The following is a 19,970-nucleotide window of genomic DNA, read 5'->3' as shown; positions in this document are numbered from 1 at the left end:
TTTGCCAGGGGGCTTGGAGGCGACATCGGGGCAGTGGACCGACCTGAGACGGCAGCGGGGGACCGCCCTCCCTAGGGGGCTTCAGTCCCGCGGCGGCGGGGAGGCTGGGGAACCATGGACCGACAGATGCACAGACAGACGGACGCGGCGGCGGGCCGCGCCTCCGGGGGCGGGGGCGGGGCGGTCCGAGGGGCGGTGCGGAGGCATGCGCCCTGCTCCGCCCCCCGCCCCCGGCCTCCCGAGCGCAGCCGGCGGAGCGGCGGGAGCCGAGCGCGGCGGCGGCGCGAGGGGAGGGAGGGGCGGCGGGCCGAGCTGAGCCGAGCGGAACGTGCGGGCCCCGGGGCGGCGCCGCCAGGATGCCCCGGCCCGCGGGCCGCTCCGCTGCCAGCCACCCCCGCGGCCCCCGGCGGCCCGCGCTCGGCCGGGGAGCGCGTGAGCCGCAGCCAGAGCCGGAGGCGGGAGCAGCGAGCAGGAGCCCCGGGCCCCCCAGTGCAGGGTGAGCGCCGCCGCCCGGGCCCGAGGACGGCTGGGTGGGAAGGACCCCGGGAGGGAGGACCCCCGGCGGGAGGCTCCTGGGCAGGGAGGGGCTGCCTGCGGTCTGTTGCTCTCACGGTCTGTCCGAGGGGCCGCGGGCACCCCTGAGGGCCGCGCACCCCCACCCCCGACTCGGGGACCTCCGGGGTAACTTCCCTGGGGCTGGCCTCTTCCCCGGTCTCTCCCCCGTCCCCCCCCCCCCCGCCGCCTCCGGGTCTAGGAGCGCCGCTTGCAGGGAGCGGGGACGGCCAGTTTAGGGGTACTGGGCCCACCCCTACCCAGAGTAATCCGTTGGGGCGTCCGCCTCCCGGGCGGTAGCTCGGACGCGCCCTCGGGGCTGGGTAGGGCTGGGGGTCCCGCTGGGGACCGGCAGGCTGGGACGCGCCGGGTCGGGCGCGAGTGTCGAAGCACGGAGGAGCCGGGCCCGCGGGATTGGGGGGCGGGCAGGGCGGGCGGGGGGCGTGCCGGAGATGCGGAGGCTCCGCGCAGCGAGCCCCGCCCCGGGCGGCAGCGGGGCTGGACCTCACGGGCCGACGGGTGGCAGCGCGGGAGGGGCGCAGCTGGGGGCGCGGGTGGGTAGCAGCCAGGGCGCAGGCCCGCGCGAGCTGGGCGGGTGCAGCTGGAGCCCGCCTGGAGCCCGGGAAATCCTTTCAAGTTCTGGGTTCTCTTTGTTGCGCAATAGAGCCCTGGGGCCACGAGGCTTCATTGGTCCGGGGCCGTGACGTCACGCCGGGGCCCCGCCCGAAGACCCAGCGCGGGTGGGGCGGGGAGAGGCTTCTGGGCAGGCTGGGTCCCACGCCCGGCACACCTGCAGTCCGCCCAGCGACGAGCTGTGGGGGGAGGGGAGAAAGGAGGGGCTCCGGGGTCTGGGGGAGGCAGGAAGCCCCAACCTGAAATGCTGGGGGGACGCTTTGAGTGTACTGCGGAAGAAACTTCCCAGTGGGGAGCGGCGACACCTGGCTGTTGGACCGCCCTGGCTGGAGCCCAGCCTGGGGTCTGGCCCTCCGCGTCTGCTGCTCCCTGTGGGGAATGAACAGCAGCCGCCTGATCAGCCCGGAGGAAGGCGTCTCCCGGTCCCTGCACCGTCAGCCCCTTCTCACTGTGTGTTTGGAGGACTTGGTATTCACCCCGCAGTGGCATCCTTCCCCCATCCCAGCACCACGGCTCTCAGGAGTCCTAGGCTCCAAACCCGGCCCTCGCACTTCCTCCCTGTGTGGCTCCGGGTTCTGAGCCTCAGTGTTCCCATCTGCAGTGTGGGAACAGCAGGACCCATCCTGCAGGGGTAGGTAGTTGAAAAAGGCAACCTCAGTTCAAGGAACAAAAAATGCCTGTTGTTGCTTGGGTTGGGGTTAGGGTTTGGGCTTGGATTTGAGAGGCCAGGAATTTTGATGTCAGCAGAGTGGGGCTTGGGTCCTGGTTCAGACACTTCATAGCTTGGGCAAATGGTTTAACCTCTCTCTGTCTTTGCTGGACTATCTTTAAAATGGGGATAATGTCAGTATTGATCACACAACATCTCTGGGGACACTAACTGGGGACTGTGCCCGTTCCCATTGCCTGCTCCCTCTCCAGGCAAGTCACGGTCCTCCTGCCCACAGACCGAGGGCCCTTGCGTGCAGTGAGACACTGTTAGGCCAGACACGGGGCAGATCTGGCACCATGAAAGGTTATGCCAGTTGTGGCCTGTGGCACCTGCCCCACCACCCTGCACCAGTGGTCAACAGGGCCCCGGGTGACGGGGGCCAGACAGAGCCTGTGGGGATTCTGAGGGAAGGCCTCCCGGTGGGACAGCCAAGGAGACCCAGTGCGGGTGGAGATAGATTCTGGCCCACCGGGTGCATGCTGAATCCAGCTTCCTGTTGGACAATGTGAAGATCACCGGTGTCTGCAGTCTCCGGCCCCCAGCAGCACCCACACCCTGCCCGCTCGGGACCCCCTTGGGCTTCCTCACCCCAAAGCGGTGCTGTCCCAGGTTCTGCTTGGGGTGGCTGTGTCTACCCACAGGTCTGAGGCTTACCCACACCCCCAAGCTCAGTGTCTCGGCCCTTAAGGGACAGCGGAGCTCAGTGAGCTGGGTGGGCTGTAGTACAGACTTGTACCTGGCAAGCATTCGTTGAGGGCGTACTGTGTACTTGGCCCCGTCCATGGCATAGCGTGTCTACTACTCACAGCACCTTCCCGGGGAGGTATCATCATGTCCAGCTCACAGATGAGAAAAACAAGGCCCGGCTGAGTCTATAACTGGCGGGTGGGCGAGAATCTAGCAGCTCTTTATCCAACCCCATGTGGCCTCTGTATGCTGAGGTCAGAGAGCTTTGCTGGACTCTGCAATGGCTGGTGGAGGGTCCCATGGGGCCACCCCACCTCCCACACTGGATCTGGGGTGGGGAAGAGGAGGATGCTCTGTAAGCAGAAGCCTAATGTTTGGGAAGGAATTTTCCTGTCCCCAGAAACCCCCCAACCTCCTAGGAGGCACTTAAGGAGCACCGGTGTGGTCCAGAATAGACTCCTCCCCTGGGTCAGGGGTCTGGGCAGGCCCGAGGCTGGGGCATGGGGATGAATGAGACTCATCCCTGAGGGATCCTTCTGTATCCAGGTGGGGGGTGGGGTCAGGCCACAGACAGACCCAAAGAACTCTAGACGAGACAAGAAGCGGCGCCTGGCAGCAGGACCGAGTGGTACTGCTTCGCCTGCCCTGAGAGCCAGGGGCCTGCCATGGCCTGTCCATTCCAAGCTGGGTAAAGCCCCTGGGGGATCACATGGCTGTGTCTGGTAACAGTAGGTGCTCATAAGTGTTGGAGGCTAGAAAATTGCAACCAGTAAGATTAAACAGGCTCCGGAGTAAAAAGGGCCAAGTGTGCAGAACACACAGTAGGCCTTCACTTAGCATTGTACTTCTCCCCACGCTGCCTCCTCCAGGCTATGGCCAGAGACGCCTGTTGTGGGGCCCCACATCAGAGGGACCAGCCAGTGCTCAAGCCAGGGCTCAAGCCATGCACAGGGGCGTGGCTTGGGGCTGCTGGGCTGGGAAGGGGGAGGGAGGGACTTAGAGCCCGGCTCTCTGGCAGGATGGACGGCCTCTGCAACATGTGCATTCTACCCAACATCCTGTGTCCCTGGCTTGTGGCCATAGGCTATCGGCAGTTCCTCCTTGGGGTCAAGGTCTGGTCCCTAGGCTGTCTACAGGCCCATGCTGTCCCAGGCATCCACAGCATAGCACTGATCACCTCCCCAGAGCACCACTGTGTGTGAGACCTGGACCCACAGCATAATCGTGACCACCGCCCAGAGCGCCCACTGTGTGCCAGACCTGGACCCACAGCATAATGCAGCTGTCCCAGGAGCAAACCCAGATTCCATACCTTGGCCAGGAGTGGGTGGAAGGGAGGGTGTTTGCACTTACTGGGCACCCCTGACTAGTCCCCTGGGTGCCAGGGACATGGGCTAGAGGCCCCTGAGGAGAGGAGGGTGGAGCAGCCCAGCCCAAGTCAGGGCCGCACAGGTCATGGTGCATCAGGGGGCCCCTCCCTCTCCCACTCCCTGGAGGCCCGAGAGCTTTGATGCCCTAGCCAGAGGGACAATCTCTGAGCACTCCCTGGCTTCTCCCCCACTGCAGATGCTCGCGGTCCCTGGTGTCTCCGACCCACCACGTGTGAGGGCTTCTGCTCCGAGCCTGGGCCTGGCCCCCAAGGAGGATGTCTCAGCTGCCGGCCAGCTCCCATCTGCACCATGAGTGATGAGCGGCGGCTGCCCGGCAGCGCAGTGGGCTGGTTGGCGTGTGGAGGCCTCTCCCTGCTCGCCAACGCCTGGGGCATCCTGAGTGTGGGAGCCAAGCAGAAGAAGTGGAAGCCGCTAGAGTTCCTGCTGTGCACACTGGCGGCCACCCACATGCTCAACGTAGCAGTGCCCATCGCCACGTACTCCGTGGTGCAGCTGCGGCGGCAGCGCCCCGACTACGAGTGGAACGAAGGCCTCTGCAAGGTCTTCGTCTCCACTTTCTACACCCTCACCCTGGCCACCTGCTTCTCCGTTACGTCCCTCTCCTACCACCGCATGTGGATGGTTCGCTGGCCCGTCAACTACCGGTGAGCCCCGGAGCACGCGCACCTCTGCACTTCGGCGTCTGGTGGTCTTAGAGGGGGGGTCGTGTGGGCAGTGGGCACAGAGGCCACCTGGGATACCCGTGCGCAGAAACGCCCCCCCCCGCAGAGGCTCAGGAAGGGCTGCTCTGGGCTGCACACCTGCGCGTGCAGGGGTGTCCACAGTGTCCAGTACGGAAATGCGTGGTGGGAGGGATGTGTGACTACATGCATGAGGATCCCCTGTGCAAGGGACAGGCCCCACTCTGCTGGCCGTGCCGTGACGATGATGTACCAGGGGGCCAGGGCAGTTGGGGATCGCTTGCAGGGCCCCAGGGCTCTGGGAAGACCCTGGGAGTGACACCTCGGTCCTGCCCCCACCTCATGCCAGGCTGAGCAACGCCAAGAAGCAGGCGGTGCATACGGTCATGGGCATCTGGATGGTGTCCTTCATCCTGTCCGCCCTGCCTGCCGTCGGCTGGCACGACACGAGTGAACGGTTCTACACCCACGGCTGCCGCTTCATCGTGGCTGAGATCGGCCTCGGCTTCGGCGTCTGCTTCCTGCTGCTGGTGGGCGGCAGTGTGGCCATGGGTGTGGTCTGCACCGCCATTGCCCTCTTCCAGACACTGGCTGTGCAGGTGGGGCCGCGGGCCGGCCACCGCGCCTTCACCGTGCCCACCATTGTGGTGGAGGATGCGCAGGGCAAGCGCCGCTCCTCCATCGACGGCTCTGAGCCTGCCAAAACCTCGCTGCAGATCACGGGCCTGGTGGCCACCATCGTCATCATCTATGACTGCCTCATGGGCTTCCCCGTGCTGGTGGGTGAGACTGTCAGCGGGTGGGAGCCTCTCCGGGGCCGGGACGTGGGCTCTGGGACAGCCCTGGGGCTGGGCGTGCTCCAGGCATCAGGTGGTTGAATCCTCCCATCCAGTCCTCGGAGGGAGGGAGGGAGGGGGCGGCATTATCATCGTCCCCATTTCAGATTTGGAAACTGAGGTCAGAGTGGAACCATCACCCACCTAAAGTTAAGGCAGCTGTGTGAGGACTTGAGCCCATGTCAGGGGACTGCGGAGCCCAGGATCTTTGTGGTACACTGTAGGGGACATTCCTCACCAAGGTGAGGCCCATTCGAATCAGAGGGTGTGGAAAGTGAAGTCACATACCCACCTGGCCCAAGAATAAAGTCTGGATTCAGTAGCCATGCACTTGCACCCACAGGGTTCCAGCCCAACCCCCTGAAAGCTCTGGAGTGGGGTAGGGAGGGGTTTTGGGGCAAGGACCAGCCAGAGACGTTGTCCAAGCAGCTGGGCAGGGCTGTGTCCCTGGAGTCACTGCAGGACACAAGCTCCAGAAGGTGGCAGGTGGGGTGGCAGCCTCAGAGTCAGGGGACACACAGGATGCAGTCCCAGGCACCCTGTGGCTCCACCCTCAGTGGGCCTGGTAACCGCCCTACCCAGGTGCTGGGTTCTGTGTGCAGTGGGGCCCCGCGTCTCCAGCCTGTGTTGATGGAGGGAAGGAGTGTGTATACAATTGCAGAATCAGAAGGGGACAGCCATGGAGGAAGAGCCTCCCCAGCTTCTCTTCAGGGCATGGAAGGGAGTGCAGTTTATGGAGCCCGCTCCATGCCGCAGGCCTGCTACGGTGTCTGGGATCTTTACCTCACTCTCTGGGGTGTTCTTGGCCCATTTCACAGATGAAGAAACTGAGCCCCAGAGAGGTTCAGCACCTTTCTGAGGGTCACACAGCAGAACCAGCATGATGAGTGTATCATACCCAGTTCTGCTCTGATGGGGGAATAATTAAATGTCACTCTGGGTGGGGGAATGAACTCTCCTGGGACAGGAGTGAGGGTCCCTGGGCAGGGACCCAAAGGCTTCCTGGTTGATTCTCAGAAACTCCTTTGATTCTCCTCTGAGATCCAAGACCTAGACCCCCGGTGCCCCCCAGGGTACGGGTAGGGCTAAGGAGGCCACTTGGCCACAGAGGAGTGGGGATGGCAAAAAAGTCCCTGAACTGGTAAGTTTGACACCTGGTTCTCCAAGCTCCAGTTTCCTCTTCCCAAAAAGGGGTTGGTAAACCATGCCCCTGCCTCTCTCCTCGGGCAGTCATGAGGCTGGCATGGGGCAAGGCCCTCTGTGAAGGGCTGTCCATGCACACACGGGGCGATGGCTGTTCATGTGGGTAGCCGACAGCTCTTGGTGGAGAGGGACTTCTGCTCACGCTCTGGTTCTTTCCTGCCCAGGAGCCTATAGCTCTGTCTCCTCCTCTGGCAGGTGGGACAATTGAGGCTGGGGGAGGGGCAAGCTGTGTGACAGGGGTCCTGCCAGGTGCCAGGCCGAGCCGTGTGCCCACAGGTGGTGAGCTTCAGCAGCCTTCGGGCGGACGCCTCGGCACCCTGGATGGCACTGTGTGTGCTTTGGTGCTCGGTGGCCCAGGCCCTCCTGCTGCCCATATTCCTCTGGGCCTGCGACCGCTACCGCGCCGACCTCAAAGCCGTCTGGGAGAAGTGCGTGGCCCTCATGGCTAACGATGAGGACTCAGACAATGGTGAGGATGGCCTGGGAGCGGCCCCAGGGGAGAGTGGTGCCTGGGTGAGGTCAGCAGGATCACAGGTGACCATGTGCTTGAACCCCCCAGGGACCTACGTGTCCTGTGGGGCATCCTCCTACCCAGGCAGGACCTGTGGACACCAGACTGAATGCGTCCCACAGAGCTTCCACCCTTAGGGGTCCCCGGAAGGCTCCCGTAGACCCAGGTGCTGTCTCACCGCAGCAATAACAGCGTTGCCCTCGGTTGAGGCTTTGCTATGGTCAGACCCTATGTGTATTTAGTCCCCCACCCCCAAAGCTCACCAGGTAAACATCACATCCCATCCCCATAGAGCAGGAGCCTGGCTCAGGTGATCTCCCCAGTCCCACAGCTAAAAGGTGGCAGTGTCAGGATCTGAACCCAGCCTCCTGCCCTTTCTGTGTCTCTGAGGCTCCCTAGAACTCACTGTCCGGCGCCCCCAGGTTTCCACGGCCCTAAGCTTTTGCCCCACCCTGCAGATACCAGCCTGGAGGGTGGCATCCCCCCGGACCTGGTGCTGGAGCACTCCCTCGACTACAGCTATGGAGGTGACTTTGTGGCCCTGGACAGAATGGCAAAGTATGAGCTCTCGGCCCTGGAGGGGGGCCTGCCCCAGTTCTACCCGCTGCGGCCCTTGCAGGAGGACAAGATGCAGTACCTGCAGGTAGGGACAGGGCCGGGCTCCAGACGCCGGAAATCCGGGGTGGGGGGGGGAGTATCGTGATCGCCCCAAGGCCTTGCCTCTCTGAGGCCCCGCGTCGGTCCTCGTTTTCCAGGAGGGCAGCCCGGGTTAACCCCGCCCGTCCTGACAGGTCCCGCCCACGCGACGCCTCTCCCACGACGACGCGGAAGTGTGGGCCGCCGTCCCGCTGCCCGCCTTCCTGCCGCGCTGGGGCTCGGGCGAGGACCTGGCCTCCCTGGTGCTGCCCGCCGGGCCTGACCGACGCCGCGGCAGCCTGCTGGCCTGCGCAGAGGAGGCGCCCCCGTTCCGCCCGCGCCGCCGCTCCGCCGAGAGCCTGCTGTCGCTGCGCCCCCTGGCCCCCGACGGCGGCCCACGCCGCGCCCGCGACTCGCCCCCCGGCAGCCCGCGCCTCCGCCCCGGGCCCGGCGCCCGCTCCGCCTCGGCCTCGCTGCTGCCCGACGCCTTCGCGCTGACCGCCTTTGAGAGCGAGCCGCAGGCCCTGCGGCGCCCGCCAGCCCCGCCAGCCCCGCCAGCCCCGCCGGGGCCTTTCCTTGACAGCTCGCGGCCCGGCGAGGACGCGGCGCCCCCTGGCGGCGGCGTCGCGCAACGGAGCCCCGGGCCGCGCCTGGCCGTGCACGCGCACGCGGGACCCCTGAGGACCGGCCTGAGCGCGTCGTGGGGCGAGCCCGGGGGCCTGCACGCGGCGGGCGGCGGCGGTGGCGGCGGCGGCGCCGGCGGCGCCGGCAGCACCAGCAGCTTCCTGAGTTCGCCCTCCGACTCCTCGGGCTACGTCACGCTGCACTCGGACTCGCTGGGCTCCGCGTCCTAGGGCCTGCCGGCGCTTCCCCACGCGCGCGCCCGGCGGGCCGGGCCGCCCGCAGGGACCAAAGCACCAAAGATGCCACGCTGACCCAGGCCGGGTCCCGGGCAGCGCCACGCGGGGCCTGCCAACGGCGCCTGGCCAAGTGCCAGCCCTCCCTGCGTGACTGAGCCGTGGGCGTTGCCTGGAGGGGCGGCGGCTGCCCTGAACCGCGGCTGGGTACTGCATCACCGGGCAGAGCGAGGCTGGACTTGGGTAAAGGCGGGCTCTGCACGCCCTGATGTGCCTGGGCAGCGGGACTGGGGGGATGGGGTTGGCAGCAAGGAGCCCAGGGACAGGGCCACCACCAGACAGAACAAAGCCCAGCCCTGCAGAAGCGGGAGCCACGGGACTGACTGCACCCTGCTTTCCACTTTGCACTGTTAACTGTCTCACCTCAGTGGGGGGCAGGGTACAGAGGGTCTCTCAGCACAGGGGTCTTCAGAGCCCAAACAAACTCTCTGAGCAGGTGTTCCTGCTGACCAGTTCTGCCTCAGTTTCCCCATCTGTAATGAGCAGGTGACCATATTAACTCTCAGGACTGTTTGGAGAAGTCTCCTGGTCCGTGTGCACCGGCCCCTGCATGGACAGGGTGTGAGAGCGTCTAGGGCCCTCTGTGGGTCCCTTGTGGGGGTCAGTCTTCAGTGTGTGGCCTGCTGTGGCCTCTGCGCCTGAGGCCTCCCACTCTCAGTGCCCCTGGACCCCCCAGGAACTCACCCCACCCACACCCCAGCTAAAGCACAACACTTTGCGCCATCACCCACCTTGACCATTGTTAGTGTCCCCGCCCTCATCACTCTCCCCACCACGGCAGCCACCTCTAGGATTCCCACCATGAAGGTCGTGGGTCCATGATGGGAAAGAACTGAAGCAAAGGGAGAATGGGCTTCCTTATCTTGAGGCCCCTGGGACAGGGTCCTGGCTTAGAGGTCTCCCAGATTCTGGGTTTAAGGCCTGGTCCCTGCTGAGGGTCCTCCCTCACCCCGGGGGCAGGGCTCTTTGCTCTCTTTCCTGAGCAGACCCCTTGCTAGCCTAGGCTTTGCCATGGGCCTTGGGGAGGGGCCTGCTGGGTCTTCCGTGGAGAGAGACCCTAGAATCAGGCTAAGCAGAGGCCCGGGAACAGCTGTGATCTTGAGCTGAAAGGACAGGGCCAAATGCAGAAGTGGTCTCGTCCTGGCCCCTGCCTTGGCGCAATGGCCCTACACGGAAAAACCTGGAGCAGATCCCAGGGCCTGCACGGAGCCTGCCTGCACTGTGCTCCCTCCTGCTCTGCAGCTGCCCCAACCTTCCCGCCTGTGGCCAAGCCTATTTCCTCACCCAGCTGACAAGGTGTCAGCCCCAGAAGAGGCCCCTGGGGGGCGGGGAGGGGGGAAGGATAGGGGACTGGCTCCATCTCTGCTTCTGAGATTCCCCCTAGTCGCTGGCTGGGGGGGTAATGGGAGGGAGGAGCTGGCCACAGGTGAGCAAGGCAGGAAGCTGCAGTACAGCCGCAGCCCTGGGACGCGCCACCTCTGGCCATCGCTGTGCCTTCAAGGACCAACCTGTCATGTGGGGGTAGAGATCTTCAGCTAGCCACTGTGTCGTTCCCCCCACCTCACCCCTCCACCCACCCACCCCTGCTCAGGCCGGCCCATTTGTCACATTGGGTTTTTACTCTGTGTACTTTGTATCCAATGGCAATATCTGCAGGGAGACATGGTACCCCAAAGTCCCTCCAGTTCTGGTTTTTACAAAAATAAAAAGGAGGGAGGACCCCAAACGGAGGACCCTGGAGCCTGGGGTTCCTCTCACACTTCATGAGCCTCTAGGCCTCTTTGCTGCATTCATAAGCAGCTTGACCCTGGGCTCACAGGGGAGGGAGCTCTGTCTTCACACCACCACCCACCCAGAGCCAGGGATCCGTTTGTAGTTTTTTGACAACTGAGCATTTCTCTTCTGTACAGGATACAATAAAAACTTCCTATGATTTGCACCTGGCATTCCTAGGCTAGTTTCATGGAAACACCTTTCTAGAATAGAGCAGCACTGCTTAGCCAGCTGCCCCCAAACGTCTCTCCTCTGGGTCCGGAATTCCTCCTAGTGCGCCATCCTTTGGGTCGGTGCCCCTTTTCCATGCAACTGCTGCAGCCCCACCCAGCGAGTGAGACTGGCCTGGAGCAGCTGCAGGATGGAGCTGTGGGCTGGGCACCAGAGAAGCCCTAGAAGGGCAGCTTACAGCCTCGGCTCCAGGTGTGGCTTCAGGGGCGTCTAGCCCCTGTGAGGTTGGCTCAGGAGGGCAAGAAGCGTAGGGCCGAGGCTGGGAGGGGGTGGTGGTGCCGGACCGTTTGGCTCCGGTAAGAATTTGGAGGCCGCGCCAGGGTCCGCGGCGTAAGGTCGCCACCTAGTGGCTGGCAGAGGGATTAGTGCGGCTGCCCTGGTCCCCCAGTCGCCCCCCAACGCAGTAGGAGGCGGAGACCCAAGAGGCCGGCCCCAGGACCGCCACAGCGGGGACCCCCTCCCCGCCTGTGCTCCAAAGAGCCTGATGGGTGGAGTGGGGGAGCCGGGCCGCTCGCTCCTCGCAGCCTAACCAGAACGGGTTTAGCACACAGGCAAAGCAGGGGCACTCCTAAAAGGGAAATATTTTATAGAAAGTCGGTATTTGTCGTTCAAAAGATGCACCCAAGCAGGCATCGTGGGAGAAATTTGGACCTTCGTGGTCTCTTTATACCCATTTCACAGGTTTGCCCTGTGTGTATTCTGAATTTCAAACTGGAAGTGCCAGGATCTCTTCCGGGGCTCGGCGCGGGATTCCCGTCCCCCAACCCCAGGCTGCCGCTCGAGAACCGGGACCCCGGGCTAGAGTCCGAGCACAGAAATGACCTCGTTTTCGGACGAATAAACAGGCGCCGAGCGCTCCGAGGGTTGTCGAGGGTCGCGGGCTCTGTGGCGGCCACGGCGGGGCGTGGGGTGAACCGAGCGAGGGGCGGAGCATCTTGCGGGGCGGGCTGCTGAGCCGGGACCGCTCCGGGCGGGTCTTCTGAGAGGGGCGGACCTCGGAGAGCGCGCCTGCCGGGTGGGCTGCGCCTCGTGCGGAGGGGGTGGGGATCCGTGGAAGCCGAGAGGATCCCAGGTGGGGGTGGGCTGGGGGCCCCTCGCCGGCGGGGCGGGACCTGGCGCGCTTTGTGCCGGTGGGAACCGGGCGTCCTCGGCTGGCTGAATGGGCCGGGGCGGGGCAGCAATTCTCCTCGCTGCGAGGGGTCCGCTCTGCGCCGCTGCCGACGGCGACCTTCCCACCGCGGCGTGGCTGCTGGGCGGGGGTGGGGGCGGGCTGCCCGCCGGGGGCCCTGGGAAAGAGGCGCAGCCCGGGACATACCCTCCCAGGCCCACGAGAAGGTGGGAAGAAGAGAGAGCGGGTCTGGCTTGAGTAGGTGGGATTAGGGTGGGGGGTGGACCCCGGTCCCCCCTGTGGTTCCGTGTATTTCCTCGCGTTCGCGGGCGCGCGGCACCCTCCCGGCCACCCCTGCCACGGGACCGGGACGGACGACTGGGGGTCCCGGCCGTCACCGCAGGCGCGCTCTAAACAGTCTCTGCGTCCCCATGCCAGGCGGGGGCCCCCTTGAGTCCGAGGCCGCTCCGGGATTCACCAGGGCCGCCAAACGCCCAGACCCGGCCCCGGGCTCTCGGTGCAGCGGCGCGGCGCCGGCTGCGGCCCCGGGACGCTGGAGGACGGGCCGGGGAGACCTCCAGGGAAGAGGAGCAGGGGTGGCGGGGAGGGCGAGCCGCCGGTGGCCGGAGCAGGGGCCCAAATGGCAGGGGCGCAGGGGCCGAGCGGCGCGGGTGCCTCCGGGCTCGGGCCGGCGCTGTCCATGGTGCTGCCTCCTGCGCGCTCGTGCGCCAGGGGGCAGCGCAGGCCACCGCCTCCCTCCTCTCGGCGCCGCAGAAGCTGGCTAACGCCGGGCAGACAGCTGCGGAAGCCCGACGGGAACTCAGCTCCGCTGGGAACCGACCGGAGCCCTGGGGGGAGGGGAGCGGACGGGAGAAATGTGAAGGGGAGGGAAGAATGGGAGAGGGGAGGAGGAAAGGAGAGGTGTAGAGAGAGAAAAGGTGGGGAGAAGAGTGGCGGGGAAGGGAGGGGAGGGGCTAGGCAACCCGAATTTCTTTCCCAGGGTCCAGATTTTCGCCCACCCGCATTACAACTGCACTAGCCTGCAAGGTCTTTGCGGCCTCCTGGCTCCAGCAATCTGGGGCCCTCTCCTCACCCAGCTGCCCACTGCCCCGAGCTTTCTTCTCCATCCATTTTTCCCTTATCTGGACTTGTCATACCCAGGGCTCCGACCTCACAAGTCACCCCCCCCCCGCCCCCGCAGCTCCTTGCCCTACCGGCTCCAGACGCTCTCCCACCTTGCACCGAGTTCTGAAGGCTTTTCATGTACTTGACGCTCAGCTCCAATATGTCTGCCTTCTCCAACTTGCGTTTCCGGATCTGCAGATCAGTGGAAAGGGCTCTTAGCTGGGCAGTCCGATTTGGAAGGAATGAGATTGGGGATTGTATCACCCCCACCTCACCACGGCCTCACGTCTCACCTGGTGTGAGTAGTGTTTTTCCAGCAACGACTTCAGCTGCTCCAGGGACACATTGATGCGTGCCCGTCGCTTCTTCTCCATCAGTGGCTTGGAGATCTGTGGAGGGATGGCATTTTAGGGCAGGGCGACGGTCCTCTCACCCTGCGCCCCACACCACCCCCGCCTTGGCAGGGCGCCCACCCTGCGCTCCTCAGGACCCCAGACCTTGCGGAAGCCGCTGGCATGGCCACCGGAGCTGGCCTGGGTCCCGGGCTTAGTGCCCATGGTGTCGTTATCTGCGCCTGTGGGAGGCAGTGCCGCCTTTATAGGGGCTTCTCGTTTACATGTCAATGAGGCGCTCCTGGGCTCTAGGAACCCCGAGGGGGGGAGGAGATGAGAGGGGGATGCACTGTGAAATTCCCCACCTCCCTCTTTGCCCGGGCTTCAGCCTCACCTCCAGGAACCCTCCTTTCTTCCAAGGGACCCCCTTCCCCTTTCCCAGTCTTTCCTTTATCCCTCTCACCCCCACCACTTCCTGAGTCTGGGGTCTTCTCCCATGCACACCCCTCCATGGCCTGTCCTCTCTCCATGTCTAGTGTCCCTAGGTAGTGAGCCTCACCACTAAGCCCACTTACTAGGCCCCTTGCTGCCCCTTGCCTCCAAGCATTCTGGGAGGGCACCCCCTGAGGAATGTTCATGGGCCCAGCTGGCTCTGAGCCTGGCTCATGACTCTGACAAGGTGCCGGGCCTCTCTGGGCCTGATGAAGATGCGGAGGCAGGGAGGGCCCGCCAGTGAACCCTTTCTGCGGGTTTCATGCTCTGGCCACGCTGGCAACGCCACATTAGTCGCCCTAATGTTGGGACAATGCAGCGATTTTCTGCCTATGGCTGCTCAAAGCCGGGCACAGGCTGGGCCCGAGGGGGCCAAGCAGCGACATGTGTCCCATTAAAGCGTGCAGCCCGCCCTCAGGGCCACAGCCAGTCTCCTCCTGGGAGCACTCCTGTGCAGAGGTGTAGCCTGGGCTCATGTGCCCTCTGGCCCTGTTAGGCCCCAATCCACCTCTCCTAGCTGGGGCTAAGCTGCAGGCAGCCTCAAGCCAGGGCGAAGAGAACAGCCTCCCCATCCTCATTCCCGATTGACAAGTAAGGTTCTGACACTTTACCTCCCAGCCTACGAGTTCATTCCCACCCGCCTTCTCTCGGTCCCAACAAATGTAAGGTGAGGGTGGGAAAGACCACTGATCGTATGGGGAGAGCACCATTCTGTGCTCTTGGAGGTCTGGAACCCCCAAACACTTTTCATTATTTGGGCTGTGGTTGGAGACCCAGGGAGCTCCGTGAAGGAGGCACCCACACCAGGACTGGTGCAGTCCCGGGTTGGACCCTGGGAGCAGGCCTCCAGTAGCTGTGACTGACAGGCTGACGTCCAGAGGAGTCCCTGAAGTTCATACGGAGTTATCTCCCTGTACTGGGCTCGCAGGGCCTCGGTTTCAGAGTTTGTAAAATGGGGTTCCGAACAATGCGGGCCCCCACGGCTGCTCTCGAGGGTGATGAAGCAGCATGGACGCAAAAGTTCTGCAGATACGCCCTGCGGCAGAGGAATACACAAATTGGCCTTTGCAGGGGACTCAGCGTGAGGGGGAAGGGACACTGCTGGGGCCTGGGTGGGCCCCCTCGGCTCCCTGGAGCCGGGGCGTCTTCTCCCCTGACACCCGCCCCCCTGTCCCCTCCCGGAGTTTTGAAGGGCCCTGCCGGGGCAGAGGCGTTCTCAAGAGCCAAGCAGCGTGGAGAATCGCGCCCCGCCCTCCTTTCAGGCCTAGGTTGCGTGGTCCGCGGCTTCGAGGTGCGCTTCCGCCACGGCCTCGGCACCCAGCGGCCGGATCTGGGCCGGGCCGGGCCCGGGTTGGGCGGCGGGGCCGAGGCCGGACGGCAGGCGTTGGCACGCGCCGGGCAGCTTTGAAGCGCCGGGGCTGACCGGGCCCCATTGGCCTCCGTGCGTTCCTCCGGCTTGGGACGGTGGCGGCTCGGTACAAAGGCGCCGCGGGGCAGGCGGGCGGCGCGGCCGGGCACAAAGGGGGCAGCCGAGTGTTAAGGGCATTGTGCCGGCCCCACAAAGCCCGCCCCCGCCCGCCCCCTCGGGGCCAAACTCCGGGCGCCCCGCCGCGCGCGGGCTTCCAGCTGCTGCACATCTGCACGGAAGCTGGGCGCGCGCCTCGCTCTGCCGCTCCCCCTCACCCCCGCCCCCGCTCCTGAGCCGCGCAGGCTGCGGGGCAATTTGTCCTCTAATTATGATCCCTCCCCATAAACCGCCGCCCGCGCCTTTTAACTCCGGCGCATTAGCAAACCAACGGCCCTCGGCGAGGCCCTCGCGGCCCGCCCCCTCTCCAGAGTTAGGGCCGCCATAAAGGGGCCCGCGGACCGCCCCTGCCCGCACCCTGGCAGCCGCAGCTCCTCCGGCCATCACTCCTCTCGAGCCCGAGCCGAGGGCTCCCGGCCGCGCTGGGTGGGGCCGCTCACGTGGGTGGCTTAGTGTTTTCCTAAGCAGTGGAAAATTGACCGCAAAATGAGCTAATTCGCAATGTTCTGCTTTGGCTGCGGGCGGCGGGGCTGTCGGGGAGGCCTGGGCTGGACTCGCAGCCGTCAAATTCGGCCCCCGCCCACTTAATGGGCCTCCGCCTCCGCTGCCCCCTACCCCGACCCCTACCCCGGCACCGCCCCCTGCGTCCCCGTTTTTCCCCCATCCCGGAACAAGTTCCCGGGCTGGGGCTCCCCCCGCCACACACACACCTAGTATGATTTCCTCCCTGCTTTCCGGGTTTCCCACTCCCAGCTTGCCTCGCCCGCCACGAACAGCCCTTAAGCCGGCTGAGGGTCACGCAGACTCAGGGAGGAAAGAGAGCCCGGTGCGGATTCCATCCCCCCACTCCCGCTTTCCCGTGCCGGGAGAAATCCCCACTTTACCAGCAATTCGGGCTCCTGAGCAGCCACCTCCCCACTAAGACCCAATGCCTCTCTTCCCTCCCCCACTCTTCTCGAGTCCTGAGCCTGAGCATCCTACCCACACTCACAGGCAGGCGGGGCTCCGGAGGGGTGCGTAGAGGTAAGGGAGATGATTTCCGAGGTGGGGGGGGCGGCACACTCCCACCCCCTTATCTGAGAGCAAGCAGGGCGAAGTGCTCTCAGGCTGCAGGGAAGGACATAGACCAACTTAGAAGCCGGGCTTATGCAAACTGGGATGTAGGCCACCGACTCCCTTTCCATCTTTAGCATCTGGGATTCCTAGGGGGCCTGGAAAGGAGCACAAGTTCAGGCAGAGCGCTGGGGAGACCCAGGCTGCCCTTTGCTCATTCAAGGAAAAAATTCCTTCTATAGTTCTGGAGGCCTCTGGGGGCTTCCAGGAATACTCAGAGCCCTCAGCTTCCTCAGGCTTGAGAATTTAAGGCAAAAATGAGCTGTGACTTTGTTCTCCCTTCCCCCTTCCCCCGTTTGGTTTAAGAACATTACAGGGGCGCCTGGGTGGCTCAGATGGTTGAGCGTCTGCCTTTGCTCAGGTCATAATCCCGGGGTCCTGGGACTGAGCCCCACATCGGGCTCCTGGCTCGGCGGGGAGGCTGCTTCTCCCTCTCCCTCTGCCTCTCCCCCTGCTCATGTTCTCTCTCTCTCTCTCTGTATCTCTGTTTCTCGAGTGAATAAATAAAATCTTAAAAAAAAAAAAAAAAGGAAAGAACATTACAGAGCAACTGAGGTTTTGGAAACAAGGGAGGGAGGGGGTTTGCAGGTCCCAGGCCAAGAGACAGACCAGATATTCTACCGGCCCTCCCAGGTGATGGCCCTGTGTAGCTAGCCTCCTCACCCTGGGTGAGAGCCCCTTCCCTTCCTCCAGCACCCAGACATTGAAAGCCATGCTAACTGGTGAGTGCCGCAGAGGCCACAGAGGGTGAAGGGGAGGGGAGCGGAGAGAAATGCACCGCCGTCTCTGCAGATGCATTTCAAAGTGGAATGAAGTGATTGCTTCATGTAATTAACTATTGGGACACAGCAAAAGCTCTGAAATGACTCAGCCGATTGTCTCCAGATGGGGTTGGAGAGGCTGCGATTGTTTAACTCTCTTTAGCTGTGTTGGGACTCCGAATAGCCCGGCCGCCAAGGGCCCTCCAGGGGACAAAGGCTGGGACTCCGGTGAGTGCATCAACACTGAACTGGGCTGGCCCAGCTCAGGGAGAGTGAATTCAGAGAGACCCCCATTGTCCCAGCCCTTTGTGTTTCTCCCCAGCTGGCTCTAATCTTTAAATATTTACCCGGCCCTTTTGTGCACACATGACTTATGCACTTCGGGCTGATGTGCTCATAAATTACGCATCATTTACCCGTTTCCAGACCAGAGAGAGGGGGCTTTCATGCCTGAAGCCCAGAATGGCCAGAGGAGGGAGAAGAAAAGTGTTGGAGGATCAGGGTTCTCTCCTGGGGAGAGCAGCAGCTACACTGAACAGGCCCCTCCTGGCCTCCACGTGGGAAGTGGATGGGACAGAGGAACTGTGAGTGACAAGGAGCCCCCAGGAGGCCCCTCTAACAACAACTGATTGGGGGACCCACCAGCAGGGAGGAGGGAGAGGCCAGTTCTCAGACTTTTTCTTACGCGGGGTCAAACTTGGACAAGAACAAACTTCTCACCCTGAGAAGCTGGTGTGGGTCGAGGTGCTTGGTGACACCTCATCCCTGGCACCTGCCTCCAGCTTGCTCTGGGTCATCCCCTCTCCCTACATTCTCCCTTGCTCCATCAAGGAACCCCATTTAAGAAAAAGAAGGCTAATTTCATCTCAGCCTGCAGTTTAACTTGGAAAAGTCAAGGCAGTTCTTAGGATTCTTGAAACAGGAGAAATCCCCACTTAGGTCAGGATGGAAGGCCACCTCAGCTGGTGGGCAAATGGCAGGATGAGGGGGGTGCAGGGGAGACCCTGCAGAGGGACCTTCCTGCATGAGAAAGGGCTCCCTTTGTACTTGCCTCCCGGGTCCAAGAACAAAACACATTCAAATGCTTATTTACAAAAGAAGGCGAGTGAGGCATCCCAGGGCTGAGTAGTTCACCTTTATGTTCTTGTATTTTTGTGGGCTTGTTGTTCTCATGCCTGCGGACGACACTGGAGAACTTGATGCGGAGTGGATTTCTTTGACCAGATTGCTTCCCTCTCTGGTAGCGGGTCTCAGTGTATGAGTTTCTGTCCATATCTCTCTGTGAATTACTGTTTCTCTGTGCATCTCTCGATCTCTGTGTGTGACTTTGTTTCTCTGGGTCTATGCCAGCATGTGCATATGTTTGCTTACTTGCCTCTTTCCTCCATTACTGTTCTGTGAGCTGTGGGCCCTGACAGATTCAGCAACTCCAGGCACTTGTAAAAATCCCCCTTTCCTCTGGTCTGGCCATACCTGGCAGGGGACTGCTTTCCCTTTCTTTCTTCCTTCTCCAAGATGGTGCTGATGGAGATGTATGGTCTAAAGGGAGGTGGTAGACAGAGAAGAGAGGGTTGCTCAGTCTCACCAAGCTGGATTTCCTGGCACTCTGTGCCCCCAGAACGGGGGTGCATCAGGGCCCTGAGTCAGTGTGGACAGCAGATGCCAACGGCCAGAAAAGGAGCTTCCTAGGAGCAGCTCTCTACCCCAGGACCAGACTCACTCCCAGGAGTGAGGATGCAATGATGATTTTCTGGGGTCCCTGAGGCATCCCAGCATTGGGGGAGAGGTACTGAGTCTGGGTGAGAGCATCAGAAATTGGGGGCAGTGTCGGGAGCATGAGCTCTCAGCCCGTAGTAATGCCATGCCTCCTTCCTACGTGGTACTGCAACTGGGCAACTTTGGATTTCAAAACATTAAATCCCCTTTCAATCCCACGAACCCAGTTTACTTAGCAAATGTTTTCTGAGCATTATTTAAACATGGTACTGGGCTTTGCAGAACATTATCAATACCTTATGCTGAAATGAGGACTCCTATTTTACAGGAAGCTGAAACTTGGGAGTCGATTTGCTCAAGGTTACAAAGCTGGGCCCTGGTAGTGCTGAGACCAGGATTCAATCCCAGGCTCTCCATCCTTCCCTGAGCCCAGCTGCTCAGATGCCAGGCCTCCTGCCAGGTCCTGTGGGGACAGAAAAGGACGGGGCAGCCAGAGGCTCAGATGCAGGTCTGGGTGACTGCAGTGCACAGCCCGCCCGGTCTCAGCACTCTCTGACCCACTACTCCGGGCTCCAGCCTCTCCTGGGGCCTGTCCCCTATCCCAACTCAGGCTTCCTTTCTCCTACCTGAGTCTGCAAACTTGGTGCCCGCCCTCCCTCCCTCTCCACAGATGCCCTTGCTCTCATTTCCAGCATAAGGCTGCCGGTCCCTGAGTGCCCCAAGACCTAGCTCCAGCATCTCTTCCATGCTGCCTCCTAACCCTCCGCCCGCCCACCTGCAGGACCCTCCTCGGAGTCCCTCTCTCTCTCTCTCTCTCTCCATTCTTACTTGGCTCCTACCCCACTCCCACCCCACCATAGTTTATTCTAGTCACTCGCTTACTTGTTTTTCTCCTTCATCATCCCTCTGTAAGCTCCCCCGAGGCCATTAACCCTTTCAAAAACAAAGAAACACTTTCGGATTTAAAAAGTAATGTATGTTGATTGTGCACCATATGGAAAATACAAAAACATATACAGAAGACAATGAAAGTCAC

The 19,970-nt window shown here is 62.7% G+C and overlaps 2 protein-coding genes across 4 annotated transcripts; one reads left to right on the top strand and one right to left on the bottom strand.

Moving 5' to 3' along the window:
• The first annotated feature begins 303 nt into the window (after positions 1-303).
• Positions 304-10,691, top strand: GPR153 (G protein-coupled receptor 153). 3 transcript variants are annotated; one of them, XM_027608611.2, is made up of 6 exons: positions 304-496; positions 4,151-4,619; positions 5,005-5,434; positions 6,971-7,163; positions 7,664-7,848; positions 7,997-10,691. In XM_027608611.2, the coding sequence occupies exons 2-6, from the start codon at positions 4,264-4,266 to the stop codon at positions 8,693-8,695; spliced, it is 1,863 nt and encodes a 620-aa protein (XP_027464412.2). In that variant the 5' UTR covers positions 304-496; positions 4,151-4,263; the 3' UTR covers positions 8,696-10,691. The 3 variants fall into 3 exon arrangements, with proteins under 3 accessions (XP_027464412.2, XP_027464488.2, XP_027464335.2); XM_027608687.2 differs by lacking the exon at positions 304-496 and adding an exon at positions 1,384-1,635; XM_027608534.2 differs by lacking the exon at positions 304-496 and adding an exon at positions 1,384-1,816.
• A 1,653-nt stretch (positions 10,692-12,344) lies between these two features.
• Positions 12,345-16,428, bottom strand: HES3 (hes family bHLH transcription factor 3). Its single transcript, XM_027569424.1, has 4 exons — positions 16,336-16,428; positions 13,289-13,384; positions 13,106-13,187; positions 12,345-12,718 (listed from the first exon to the last, which is right to left on the bottom strand). Exons 2-4 carry the CDS (start codon positions 13,367-13,369, stop codon positions 12,345-12,347), a joined length of 537 nt encoding a protein of 178 aa, XP_027425225.1. The 5' UTR covers positions 13,370-13,384; positions 16,336-16,428.
• Positions 16,429-19,970: the final 3,542 nt, after the last annotated feature.

Source organism: Zalophus californianus, chromosome 4, assembly GCF_009762305.2.
Source record: "Zalophus californianus isolate mZalCal1 chromosome 4, mZalCal1.pri.v2, whole genome shotgun sequence".
In the NCBI taxonomy this organism is placed as follows: Eukaryota; Metazoa; Chordata; class Mammalia; order Carnivora; family Otariidae; genus Zalophus; species Zalophus californianus.
The sequence above is the reverse complement of the archived record's forward strand: the minus strand, read 5'-3'. Positions and strand labels throughout refer to the sequence as shown.